This window comes from Strix aluco, chromosome 6 (assembly GCF_031877795.1).
Source record: "Strix aluco isolate bStrAlu1 chromosome 6, bStrAlu1.hap1, whole genome shotgun sequence".
Taxonomy (NCBI): domain Eukaryota; kingdom Metazoa; phylum Chordata; class Aves; order Strigiformes; family Strigidae; genus Strix; species Strix aluco.
Window position 1 is genome coordinate 21,370,874 of NC_133936.1, and position 14,184 is coordinate 21,385,057.

At 34.8% G+C, this 14,184-nt stretch overlaps 1 protein-coding gene across 5 annotated transcripts in view; it reads left to right on the top strand.

Annotated features, from left to right (window-relative positions):
- LOC141925228 (sodium channel protein type 2 subunit alpha) overlaps nucleotides 1–12,891 on the top strand; it is a 79,479-nt gene extending 66,588 nt beyond the window's left edge. For all 5 annotated transcript variants that reach the window (XM_074828995.1, XM_074828997.1, XM_074828993.1 and 2 more), the window contains exons 22-27: nucleotides 3,849–4,130; nucleotides 4,511–4,564; nucleotides 5,641–5,778; nucleotides 6,903–7,007; nucleotides 7,991–8,261; nucleotides 9,556–12,891. In XM_074828995.1, the coding sequence (XP_074685096.1) occupies nucleotides 3,849–4,130; nucleotides 4,511–4,564; nucleotides 5,641–5,778; nucleotides 6,903–7,007; nucleotides 7,991–8,261; nucleotides 9,556–10,751 (2,046 nt within the window). In that variant the 3' untranslated portion in view covers nucleotides 10,752–12,891. The remainder of the gene's footprint in view (nucleotides 1–3,848; nucleotides 4,131–4,510; nucleotides 4,565–5,640; nucleotides 5,779–6,902; nucleotides 7,008–7,990; nucleotides 8,262–9,555) is intronic.
- The last annotated feature ends 1,293 nt before the right edge of the window (nucleotides 12,892–14,184 follow it).

The following is a 14,184-nucleotide window of genomic DNA, read 5'->3' on the forward strand; positions in this document are numbered from 1 at the left end:
AGCTCTAGAAATGTTTCTCTTAGGTGTAGTAGTCAGCAACTAGAGACAGTAGATATTTCTAGCTCAAGTCACAAGAAGATGTCTGAGTTTCACCTTCAGGGTCCATCTGTCTGCTTTGGATATACTGCCATAGATCTAATCAGCAGATGCATTTGAGCTGAAACCCTACTGCTGTAGTTAAAAAGGATCCTTGTGTGAGCTCCCTACTGCAATCACTGATCTTTGACACCCCAGGTTATAAGCTGATTAGCAAATTTATAAGTCAACTATAAATGGTGAGCTTCTGAAGAAAATGTGATGCTCTATGTGTGTGGAAAGTAAAAAACTTCAACCAAAAAGGAAACAGGCTTTGATGAAAGGTTATAAATTCAAATAGAAAATACCACTTCCTTGTGTGCAACAAATTTCTGGAACTTTGCTGAAGCAAATTTGAAAATTTGGGATGTTTATATGAGATCCAAAACCTCAGTAGTATTTAGCTAAAAAACACATTAGCTGTTGGGTTTTTTTAAGAGAATGATTAGCAAAATAGCAATACAAAATATTACAGATTTTATATGCACACTGAGTTGCTTAAGTGGCAATTTAATGTGGCAAGGAAAAAACAATCACTTTGTCATGAAGGTTAATGGGTAATTGTCAATCCCATAACTACCATGTTGATGTAAACTTTACCTACTGATTTGATCCTGATATGCTAACTGTACCTCTTTGTAAAATAGCCAGATGAGATTTATGTAATTAGCAAAAGATATAATAAAAAGTAGTGGGTAAAGTTAGATAACTTCAGACTAGAATTGCGACCTATATTTTTATTAATTAGGCAATTAACCATTGAAATTTTCCTATGGATATAATGAATTCTACCTTATTTAAAGTAATTAATTTCAGGCTTAATGTCTTTCTAAGATACAGCTGCTCAAGTTGGTGAACAAATTAGTACGAGAAGATAGTATGAGAAGATTTTAAGGTCTGATACATGGAAATTCAAGATGTCTGTTTGTAACATACTAATTTAATTGGTATTTAACAGCTATGAATTGAAAATATGACAATATATTATGGTGCACATGTTTGCATAGGCACTTAAAATTACTTCCAGTGAGCATTATACTTCCTATATACAACCAAGATACTCCATTCTACACATCTAAAATTTTTAATCCACCATACTATTCTCCAGGATCAGGACTTATGCCTGCCCAAACTAATAATTAATAGAAAACATTGCCCCGATGGAAAACATGATGTTTCCCCTGCATCTTCCCACCACTGCTACTGCTAGGGGAAATACACTTTAATTTGCACTTGGGACTTCATGGATGTAGCCTGTGGGAGTATAATTAATCTGTCTGTGCTCTGTCCCAAGCAGTATCACTCACTGCTATATGATGCTAGGCACATAGCACCTTTTTTTTTTTTTTTTTTGACCAGTAAAGAATGCTTTTAATGTCTTTCTAATGCTTTGCCTACTTTCACTGTCTGTCAGGCCTTGCTGTCCCTTCTCACACCCCTACTACCAATGGAAGCTAGGAGATGTCTGGGTCAGTGTTTTCAGTGATGCTCAACAGTATGTTTCGAGTGTCTTCAAATGATTCATATTACAAGCTGGTCCTGCTATAGCTTCAGGACTCAGACTGAAAACAGAGAAAGTAGGTCAGCTGTAGAACTCTAGCAATTAAAGAAAAGAAGAACATGACTGGACCTGCAGCTGTAGCAGAAAGAGGAACAGAATTCTTGGGTATAATGAGACTGAAAGCTCGGGGACAAATATTTTCACTTCATTAACTATCCCTTTATATCTCAATAATTCTTCCTGAAGGATGATATTATTACATTTAAGAAATCTACTTATATTTTTATGTAGAAGAATGGAGATAACTTTAAATAAAAATAGTAAAAATAATAACTAATATGTATTTGGAAAATATTCCCAAATTGGGAAAAAATGATGTAATAATTTATTATTCCAGTCAAACTTCCCACTAAAATCAGTGAGTTAATGGGTTTCCAATTTAAACTTACTCAGCATTATTATTAAACTATTCATTTTTTTAGGTCAAACTACTCCTCATGGCCTTCCACGGTTGTGTTATTGGCAAAGCTGAGAGTACAGGTTTGTCAACATAAGACAGCAATGTTGAAATAATCAGCAGAGATTTATCCTTTAGTCAGGGAATCCCCTCTGCCCAGCTGATGAGTGATAAAATGCTATATTATTTTTCTTTATTGATTTATAATAGGCATTGCTAAGGAGATTTTTAGTATGAGTAAGAAACTATTTTGATTTTTTTTTCATTTCCCCATTAGGAATAAACACTTATTACAACATGTGATTTAAAATATGTGGGGAAAAAAAAAAAAGAATGGAAGCTTTGGACTTCATCTACCATTCTGTACTTTTATAGAGTCATAGAGTAATTTACATTGAAAGGAACTTCATTTTGTCCAGCTCCTAAATTTAACATAACAATTTCACTGAAGTCCTATGGGATCTTGAATATATTGTCCAAAGTATGTATCACCCTGAAGGTGTGATATTATTTTGAGGTATTATTTTGACAGGAATGGAGCCCTGAAATTAAACCAAGTATTTCTCCTTTCCTTCAGCCCAAGTCTACTATATGGTATACATGGTGGTGGTTCATCACCTACTACCAACATTCAAAGGTTTTATTTTATGTTCTGTAAAATGGCAAGGAATGGAAGGTGCTCTACCTAGCTAGATGACTAATTTTACAAGTAATTGATTCTATGCAACCTATTAATTGTAGATATAAATATAATGCCAAAATATTTTACAGGCTTAAGCTGCATATTTGTATTTCAAATAGAAACAAATAGCGTAATACCTACATCATATAAACTAAATGAATTATAAATAATCTCATCTATGTAATACCTAATGCCCTGCATTTTTAAAACAAAATCTTCATTAGGTTCTAATGATCTGATTCAGTTGTTTTGGCAAAATTAGAGGCAGTGCTCCATATTTATTAAATTTTATATTGTTAGACTGACTTACAAACAGATTTACAGTAGGAATTCGCTAATTTAGCAGTTCATCAATTTCATCATTAAATAAATCATTCATAATGGACCTACTTTCTCCCTAATTTTATTTTCTTTACTTTTTTTTTTTTTAATTCTGGCATGTTTTTAATCATTGTTCATCAACATACATGAACTCATTTTCGTATTTTTCTTTCTTGAAGCCTGATTTTCCCCAAAATTAATTTGGGAATTAAATCAAGTCTCTTCTTTCTTCCAAGTCTTATCTGCCACTTGCCTGAACACTAGCAGTTTTTCTGTGTTCAGACACTCAGCTGGTTTCCTGATTTGAGTGTGTCTGCTTTTCTGGTTTTATATATAACCATCCAAATGAACATGCATACATCCCTGAGTTTTATTTAAAAGAATTCTTGGACTGTTTATCCAGTAAACATGTAATAGATAAAAGTTTGTTGTGTCTGATGCAATCAGTCATTAGAAATACTATGGATATGGTTTTGCAAACATACATTAAGTAAATATTCTAAAAAGATTTAATAAATACTGATTGATTTGTGTTAGATTTTTTTTTTAGCTCATTTACCTGTTTGTGATTCTTTTTCCCATTCTTTAAAGCTATGATTTGCTACTGTTTGTATGTTTTTCTAATTATATTGACATTTTATCTTTCCTCTATACTGTTTTTCTTACTTGTTACTCTCAACAATTAAAAAAATGTAACACAGATATTAGAATAAAAATAAAGTGTTACATTTAAGAAAGGCTGATGAAACATTTGTAAGATACTGATATCTGTGTTCTTATGCTGTCTCTCTTTGGTTTCATTTGTACTCTAGGTGGTTGTGAATGCCCTCTTAGGAGCGATTCCATCCATTATGAATGTGCTTCTTGTTTGCCTTATATTCTGGCTGATCTTCAGTATCATGGGAGTAAATCTGTTTGCTGGAAAATTCTACTACTGTGTTAACACTACAACTGATGAGAGATTTGATATCGGCCAAATCAACAACTATAGTCAATGTGAGGAGCTCATAAAAAACAATGAAACTGCCCGATGGAAGAATGTGAAGGTTAACTTTGATAATGTAGGCCTTGGTTATCTTTCTCTGCTTCAAGTTGTAAGTCACCACTCTTTAATTTCTATTTCTCTTTTGATACCTCTCTTGTTTACTTGTAACAGTAAAAAGTAATTTTTCATTACTTCTTTCATTTATATATCTTGTCTCTCACTTCTTGGTTTGGAATCATAAAGTGTGGGATAAATCCATGAGTCAACAGAAATAATACAAAGGGCAGAGGCTATGCTGACTAAGAGAAATTGCAATTCTTGTATATGAATAAAACATATAATAGAAGGCAAGAGTCACCTATTAACATTGCACTGTGCTGGTGTTTATGATAAGCGCTAAAGACACTTAGGTTTCAGCTCTTAAACAATGTTTCTGACAAGCCATTTTCCAGGAAAAGCATGAGGTAAACACCATTGTTCTGTTTATAGGCTACATTTAAAGGATGGATGGATATCATGTATGCAGCTGTGGATTCTCGTAATGTAAGTATAGTCCCTTGACTCCATTTGTTTTGACTGTATGAGCTCCAGGATTTAAGAATGTAATTTTAACATCTTTCAGAAATAACAGTAAAAATGAGAGAACAAGGAGTTATTATACTTTTGTAGTTAAAGAAAATGGAAATCATAGGAAAAATGCAAGAGAGGAAGAAAGCAAAGGAGCAGTTCTAAAGGGTTCCATATTCTCTATGGTGCAGTTGGATCAAAATTCGTCAGTTCCACAACAGACTTAACTATTGCAATAAAATGCCTTTTCCTCCTTTTAATTATGTGCATTGCCGCATTATTTACATTTGGAAACAGTCACTGATACACAGCTTGGGGATGATTTTTTGTAACACTGCTCTTTTTTTAAAGTTGAGGCTTTCACTGTGCTCTGCAAGCTGCCTGACTCCTTTTTTCAGGACACAGTTCCTATTCTTAATTTGGCCTGTGCATTTTCTTACCCTTTTGCCTTCCCCTTTCTCCCTTGGTCGTCTAGTTCTAAGTAGACAACTGAATGAACTATACCAGTAAAGCTGCAGGTTTTTTTGTAAGCTACTCTCACAGTGGGAGGACTGTTGTAGTATAGTAAATGTGCATAGCTGTACCAAGAAAATATGCTTACTCTAAATATGGCTTGGATGCCTCTCTTCCACAATCAAGGGAAGTTTTCTAAGTGCCTATAGCATTAAAAGCTCCACAAGCCCACATCAGGGGCCTCCCACAAGATATACAGAAGAGTTTGCAGCTTTATGAGCTGGTGTTTCTGCTTGTCTATATAGACTCAGATAGGTGGTACTATACTAGTTTAAACCGATTGTGTCTTCAGTATTTATTCTATACTCATATAGGCCAGTTATATTTTTTAAAATGAAATATCAAATTTGATAGCAAGTTCTTTGTCAAGTTCTTTGTCAAGAATGTAACTTCACAGATTGAGGATCAGTAGGATAGATATGTGGGAACTTGACCGTAAGAAGCAAAGATCAGAGTGAGAGCCCTAAATTCTATCCAGCAGATACTTGATTCTGTGCTTACAGTTAAGCTGAGGCTTAGTTTCCATGCCTTTTTTGCAGGTTTTGGATCAGCCTAAGTATGAAGATAACCTGTACATGTATCTTTACTTTGTAATCTTTATTATCTTTGGATCATTCTTTACCTTGAACCTTTTCATTGGTGTCATCATAGACAACTTCAACCAGCAGAAAAAGAAGATAAGTACTTCATCATTATTCTGAAAAGAAAGCTAAAAAAGCTTATTTTGGTCCACACACAATAACTTTATTCATTAAATATTATTTTTTCATTTTATGATAAATTAATATGTACTTTGCATATTAAATACATTATATTATTAAAGCTTATGATTTTGCTTGGTGAAGGCTTGATGGACAAGTGACAACATATGTCTGTCCATGGTTAGTGAAATACCCAATGTCATCTTTGTAAAGATGTGGACTTGGGGCTGGAGTCTATAACAGACTTATAAAAAGGCTAATCATTGAAACAGCTAAGTGTAGCTATAAAACCTCTTAGCTACACTACTTTCATATCCTAGAGCTCAGCAGTGTAGATTTCTGAACTCTAACAATAAACACTGTATTATCTTTATTTGTATTCTCTTTAGTCTTCGTATTTTGTCAATACTGCCTCGAAAGGCATCAGAGCTTCAGCTGCAGAACTTAACTGAAGTATCTAGCTACACAAAGTGTTATTGGAGTGGTGGAAGTGCTGTTGGATCCCTGTGCTGTTGGATCCATGTGCTGAAATGGGTTGAGATGGAGAGAAATTGGCCTTTTTTCCTACTTGTCCCACATAGTAGTTCTAGGATCTCCTGCTTCAAGTACTGCCCCTGTGCAGGGAGAAGAGGAGATTGTGACATATGACCATCTGGATGCCTTCCAATTCTCCATTGGTATCATAGATGTCAGTTCTGAAATTTTGCCAAAATTTACTCTAGAGGAAAAACAATAGAGGGGGATTGGAATATTTTATTAGTTTGTGTCTCTGTAACACCTGATGGAATTTAGTAGAACAAAGAAAAAGCACCTCTCCCTGCTCTGTACCTTCCTGCTCCCCAGTGAAAAGTAGAGTCTACCACAAACAGTGCAAGTTCAAGAGCCTCTTAAAAAAAATCCTAAACATTAAGAGTGGAGTATGTAAAGCAGTTCTTCTGTTACCAAGGTACTAATAGTCATGATAAAAGGTGATTTTTATGTCTGCCCTAACATTTCCCACAGATGAGAATGTGAACAAGAGTAATTATTACTATTCAGTATCTTAGTTTATAAGTAATTGAGATATGTGATTGTAACCAGTTTTTGTCTCTTTGGATTACTTTGGAGGTCAAGACATTTTTATGACAGAAGAACAGAAGAAATACTACAATGCAATGAAAAAGCTGGGTTCAAAGAAACCACAAAAGCCTATACCTCGACCAGCAGTAAGAATAAAAATATTTTCTGTTATTTTTAAATTTATTTAAAAATGGGATTGTTTCAGTTATGCCTTAGGATGAATTAAGTTGTAAGCTAAAAAAACAAGTGATATAAGAAAAGCCTTATTCATCCAAAATGCATTTTTTTCTCTTTCGTAGTCTGAATATGGAGGACTCTCCCCTTTCCTTTTTTCCCCCTCATTTTCTCTCTACTGATGGCAATGACATTTTATGTGGCATTTTTTCAAAGCACTGATTTGACTAGAACAATTAAATGTGGCAGTATATTTCTCAAAATATGTGAAAGCCTTAGGGCACAGGCTTTTTCAATCATCAAAGAAGACTCTGAAACTGCTGTATGGGGGCAAGTTACTGTATCATTGCCTGAAAAAAAATCCTTTTGCCCCTCACATTCCTGTTGCACAATCCATACAATGATTTGCTCTCCTGAGCTGGGCTACCCTAGCACTACAGAGAGTGGTTTCAGCTCTGCAGTTGGACTTTGAATTGTGGAACCTGCTCAGTGGCCAGTCCAGCCATCAGTAAATTCTCTATAGCTAAAAAATGGAAGATAGTATTTTAAAAGTTATTTTGGGGGCATGAAAAGCACTGAACTCGGGGCTTGAAAACTTTATAAGTTTTCTGGCAAATTAAATGCTATTAACTCTCAGCCTGCTCACATCCCTCCTCCACTTAGGTTTTTTTAAAATTTTGCCAAGCTAAGCATTCAGTTAGTAATCTGTGTCACAAAAGGTTACAGTGAACTGGTTCAGGGTGGCAAAGTGTCCTTTACAACTTTAAAAATGCACCATGCATATTTTGAAATCATCCCTTTACTGTTTATGAACACAGTAGTTGCATTTCTGTTTAATTTGTGTTTACATGTACAAATGGAGCACTTCATGGGAGACATGAATAATTTGTAGCAATTTCAAAAAAAAAATTTACCCAATGCATATTGTAATGAATCTTATTTTTTCCCCCCCCAGAACAAATTCCAAGGCATGGTCTTTGATTTTGTAACAAAACAAGCATTTGATATCAGTATCATGATACTTATCTGCCTTAACATGGTCACAATGATGGTAGAAACAGATGATCAGAGTGAAGACATGGAAAACATTTTATATTGGATTAACCTGGTGTTTATTGTACTTTTCACTGGAGAATGTGTCCTGAAATTGATTTCACTTCGCCATTACTACTTTACTATAGGCTGGAATATTTTTGATTTTGTGGTTGTCATTCTCTCCATAGTCGGTAAGAACAATTCATTTTTATGAAATGGCTAATTCTGTGGAAACTGAAACATTTTTGGCATGTAAAGTCTACTTATATTTTGGTTCAACATTGTCACTAGAAAGTCTGACCACAATTTTTCTTTCTTCTGATTTCATATTATCCATAAAATAGCTGAACAGTGTGGTAAGAAATTTTTAGCAATGGGTTTCATACACTGTCACTTTTCTATTAGTTGAAATTAGATCTTTATTCTGAATTCAGTAGAAATTCCTCAGCATAGAAACAAACCCATACATGAAAGGCAATTTTGATATAAACTAACAGTGGCAGTTGCAGGAAAAGAGTCCAGCAACAGAAAATCCAAGAGCAAAATCTGTGTGGGACTGTTGTTAGGCTAGCATACAAGCACCTCACACAGTGGGGGTAAAACCCTCAGCTTACTTCAGAGTTTTGTTTGATCCTGAGAGGTTTTATGCCTGAGCTAGAGTGAGCAACTGGAGAAGCAGAGCTGAAGCAGATGTAGTACTAAATACATGGCTCCACTAATCTTTGCTTTCTCTAGAGCAGAAAACCTGAAAGAACTTGAGTAAAAATTCTGTCATTTTAACTTTTTGGAACTCCTTTATATGCAAATTGGTTTTGCCATTTCGGTATGGAAACTGGCTGTAGTTATTTTTCTGCTTTGAGGCACATAATATAATGGTCAATTCTTCTACTCTTCCGTGAGTTCTAAAAAGCCTTTTTAATATCAGTTTGTTTATGTTTGGAGTTGCTGTGTCATTAATGCTAAACTTGTGGCCACGTTATTTCATGTGTGATTAAGAAGCTGCAGTTCTCTTCAAATGTACATACTTTCTTTGAATGCCGTAACTTGATTTACGACATTTTAATACTACTATAAATATGATCTTTCTTCAGATTAACTGAGATTATTTCAGTTAAACAGAAAGCTATTCTTCTGGTGTCAGTATTTGCTAGTCTACATGCACTAGTTATCAGTTTGTCCTAAAAAGATTGATGTTGTGTATCTGTTTGCATACATAGTCATACAATTAATACTTAGAAATCTCATTGATGCAGTTTTTCATTATCCTGTAAATTATTTCATGATTTCTATTGGGATTTATGGGTTTCCAAAGCATACCAAACTGTAGAAGTTTTGTAAAAACAACTGAAGAGCTAATTTCTAAAATCTGTTCAATTCAATCTGTGCTATTCTTCTTAAAGTTCTACAATGTTTGTAGGATAAAACTTTAGCAGTGGTTTTTAAATGTAATAATATTCTTTACTAATTTAACTTGTTTTTCAACAGGTATGTTCTTAGCTGAGATGATTGAGAAATATTTTGTATCCCCCACACTATTCAGAGTCATCCGACTTGCCAGAATCGGTCGAATCCTGCGTCTCATTAAAGGCGCTAAGGGAATCCGCACTCTGCTTTTTGCTTTGATGATGTCTCTCCCTGCTTTGTTCAACATTGGCCTGCTGCTGTTCCTGGTCATGTTTATCTATGCGATATTTGGCATGTCCAACTTTGCCTATGTTAAGAGGGAAGTTGGGATTGATGACATGTTCAACTTTGAAACGTTTGGCAACAGCATGATCTGCCTATTCCAGATTACCACATCTGCTGGCTGGGATGGTTTGTTAGCGCCAATTCTTAACAGTGGGGAGCCAGACTGTGACCCCCATAAAGATCATCCAGGGAGCTCTGTAAAAGGCGACTGCGGCAACCCTTCTGTTGGGATTTTCTTCTTTGTCAGCTACATTATCATATCGTTTCTGGTAGTGGTGAACATGTACATTGCTGTGATTTTGGAGAACTTCAGTGTTGCTACTGAGGAAAGTGCTGAACCCTTGAGTGAGGATGACTTTGAGATGTTCTATGAAGTCTGGGAGAAGTTTGATCCCGATGCAACACAATTCATAGAGTTCAGTAAACTATCAGATTTTGCAGCTTCGTTGGATCCTCCTCTTCTTATAGCAAAACCAAACAAAGTCCAGCTTATTGCAATGGATCTGCCCATGGTAAGCGGTGACAGAATTCACTGCCTTGACATCTTGTTTGCTTTCACAAAGCGTGTTTTGGGGGAAAGTGGGGAGATGGATGCCCTCAGAATACAGATGGAAGATCGGTTCATGGCAGCCAATCCTTCTAAAGTCTCCTACGAACCAATTACAACCACATTAAAAAGAAAACAGGAGGAAGTATCTGCTGTCATTATTCAGCGTGCTTTCAGACGTCATCTTTTAAGGCAAAAAGTCAAAAAAGTTTCATGTATATTTAATCAGGATAAAGGTAAAGATGAGGATGATCTGCCCATGAAAGAAGATATGATTATGGATAAACTAAATGAGAACTCTACTCCAGAAAAAACAGATATGACCCCATCTACAACCTCCCCACCATCCTATGATAGTGTAACAAAGCCAGACAAGGATAAATATGAAAAAGACAAATCAGAAAAAGAAGATAAAGGTAAAGACAGCAGGGAAAGTAAAAAGTAACACAGAATTCTGTTTGTGATAAACTGTTTACAGCCTGAGAAAGTATGTATTTGTGTCAACAGGACTCCTGTAGGAGGTACATGCCAAACTGACAGTTTTTACATATATAAATATATATATAATTATATATATATATAAAAGGTCAGTGCCTATAACAAGACAGTGACCCCTCGTCATCAAACTGCAACTCTGTAAAACAGGGTAACATCTTGACAGGAGGTTGTTGTTTTTATTACCAGCTGACACTGCTGAAGAGAAGATAAAATGGCCAATCAGACTGTAGGGACCAGTTTAAAAAAAAGGTGCGAACCTATGAATCTCTGTGTTTAACATGAAACACGCAGTACAAAAATTGTATCCACTATTTGCATTTCAACAGCCACATCTGCCATATTTTTACAAAAATCAGTGTTGGTGAACTTATCATTTTTTAATTCACAGGTTGTTTACTATTATATGTGACTATTTTTGTAAATGGGTTTTATGTTGGGGAAGGGGGTATGAGAACCAGGTGTTCTACTCTCGGATTCTCTATAATGTACAGACAGAAGTGATTTGCATGAAGGCATGCTGCACTTGTAGTTCATGCATGGAAAAACATGACGTCGCACAAAGCAGCAGAGTCTGACTACTTCCATGTTTCAGGGTGGCTCTATATTTTGAGGTGCTTAATAACAGTATCCATCTAGTATCTCATCCAGACAAATCTTAATGTGCCTGTAAAGTCCCATAGAGTCTACAATAATAGAACAGATGTTTTATTTTTTCATAAGTCATTTTACTGTAGTTGAATGAACTCTGCATAAAAATTTACCGAGGGACATAGAGTCCATTTTTAAGTATTCTTCTGTAGAAAACAGCTTACCTGAACTTGGGAAATTGAATTTACCAAAAACCCACAAAACTTAAGGATTATGAAGTTGTTCTGCTTCACCCTGCAGTATCATTTAGCCATCTTCTGCTCTCAGCAAGGTTGACATTGTATGTGTTAATTAAAAAAGTACCGTCTATGTAAATAGTTATTTTATCCCGTGGTGCATGTTTGAGCAAACAAATAATGACCTGTGCACAATATTTATTGCATCAAATATGTACCACAATAAGTGTAGTTTGCAAGCTTTCAACAGCTAATATGAAGTATTCTGTACCATTATAGATAGTTTGGAAGCTGTCACTGATGCATGTTTATCTTGCCCTTGCTGCTGTAATTTTACTCCTTCCACTGTTCAAAGTCTAATATGGGAAGCCATATCTCAGTGGTTAAGTGAAACAAATTGTTCAATCAGTCATCATTCTTTCATGGCATCAAGCAATAGTTTGCAGCTATTTAAGAGCTTCTTGCTTTGCATTCTAAAATTTTAAGTGACTACTGTACGGTGTATAGTCAGACTGTACAGGATATGTTGCAAACTGCTTAATCTGTTGAAAAATACATGGATAGAATTTTCTAAGAAAATATAAATATTGTAAAAAATACCATTTTATTTTATTTTTCAGCGTTTTGTACATAAAATAAGAAATGAGAATTATCTTCAGGTTGATGTCACTGTCACTTTTGTTACTTTCTATCCATAGCACTTTTTAATTCAAGAACTTCACAAAATAAGAAACAAAGGAAAGAATGGGGTAGCTTTAGGTTTCTGCTTTTTTATTAGTACTGTATTTTTGCACACATTTTAATGTGAAATAAGTTTCAAACTGAGTCCAAAATGCACTTGCTTCCAAATAGGTATATCTTGTAATTGAAATGTGGTGGGGAAGATTTGTTTAAAATTCTAGCACTGCCTGCATCAGAAGTTTCAAGGTAGTCTTTTTATTCATGAAATCTTTACCAGTGTTTGTTTACATAGACTATTCTTATTCTTGTTGATTCATGCTGCACTAGAACTGTTCTAAATATAATATGGGATCCACAATGTTTTTCTTTTCCACGGGAATTAAATAGCAAACTTGTATAATTGATCACATCAGGACATTTTGTGTTTCTTACACAAGCAAAAATTTGATGTTGACTCCTCCTTTTACAAAAATATTGACTTGTGTGTCGGTGAACTGCATGCAGGAAAATGCTATTACCATAAAGAACAGTAAACCACATTACAGTTGAGCCAAAAGAATAAAGACTTCATTTTTTATTGTACTTAATTGTTCTGTCTTTGTTTTCATCACTAAAAACTACTGGCTATCAAGAGGTGCTATGAAAATAATATATGAATATATAAAATGTTAGAAATAGGGAGTAGTGATTAAAACTCTGTAATAATAGATTTGCAAGAAGTAGAAAATGCTTTCAGAATGATCTTTAATATGATTTGCACTTACACTCTTCAGGTTATTAATCCTATTTAAAAGTATTATATAGTAGGATAATGTTTACACGACATGATGCTTAAACCCCTTTTTCATGTCAGGCATTCTGAGACAACTAGAAAAACAGACGTTAAAGAAACTAGCTATCAAGGCTGCAAACCAGTATGTATAATTTCAATGATATTTTACATTTGAAGCAAAGAATCATCTTTGTGTTATAAGAAAAATTTTGTTTACTACATAATTTGTAAGAAAGCTGTAATTATTCTCTTTAAGACATGAGGGCTAGAAGTCAGCATAAACTTTGCTGGAAATTTTGGTAAAGCATCAAATTCGTAGGGTTTTTTTTTAATCTTACGATGCTGAATGCAATTATAATGTGCAAAATACTATAATTTTAAACTTATACGGTGAATTTACAGACAGTACTTTTCGCTGTCAGGGAGCTGGCATACACGTCGAGTGATGCCCATGGAAGGGCTGATACCAGAATGCAGAAGGTAGGTGTAGAACAGGCATTGCAAGTGTGGTGGCAGTGGAACTGAGAAGAATTTTGAGGGAAATATAAGTATCCATTGTGTCAGTCTTGTCATGCAAATTACCTAATCTATCTCCACTTTACAGAATCCCTCATGAGAGGCTTGGAAGTATGTTTGGAAAATGCCTGGTATCAAAGTATTTCTTTTTCCCCTAGCAGGGTTTCCAATAGACTGAGACACAAAGCAGTTCCTGAAAACATGAAGGACAAGAAAACGCCATTACACTTTTTTTTGACTATGACTATTTTCTTAATGCATTAAAATGAGATTTCATTTACATTGTTGCAAAGTAATCTGTGATCCTGTAAAACATGCTGAAATTGGTTCTAAATAAAATAGCATTTGTGACACTGAAAGCAGTAGAGCCAAATTTTTAGGTAGCAATCACATTTGAGTGCTATTTCTAAAAAATAAATTTTCATTGTTGCAAAGTAATGCCTTGACGGTGGGATTTGTTCCGTGTGGAACAAATTAAAAGCTAAGGAAAACATTCACAAACTCTAATAATCATCATAGACGTGCAGACACACATCTCGCTAGAGTATCAGGAAAACCAGACTTACTCCATCATGTACGTGATGTGT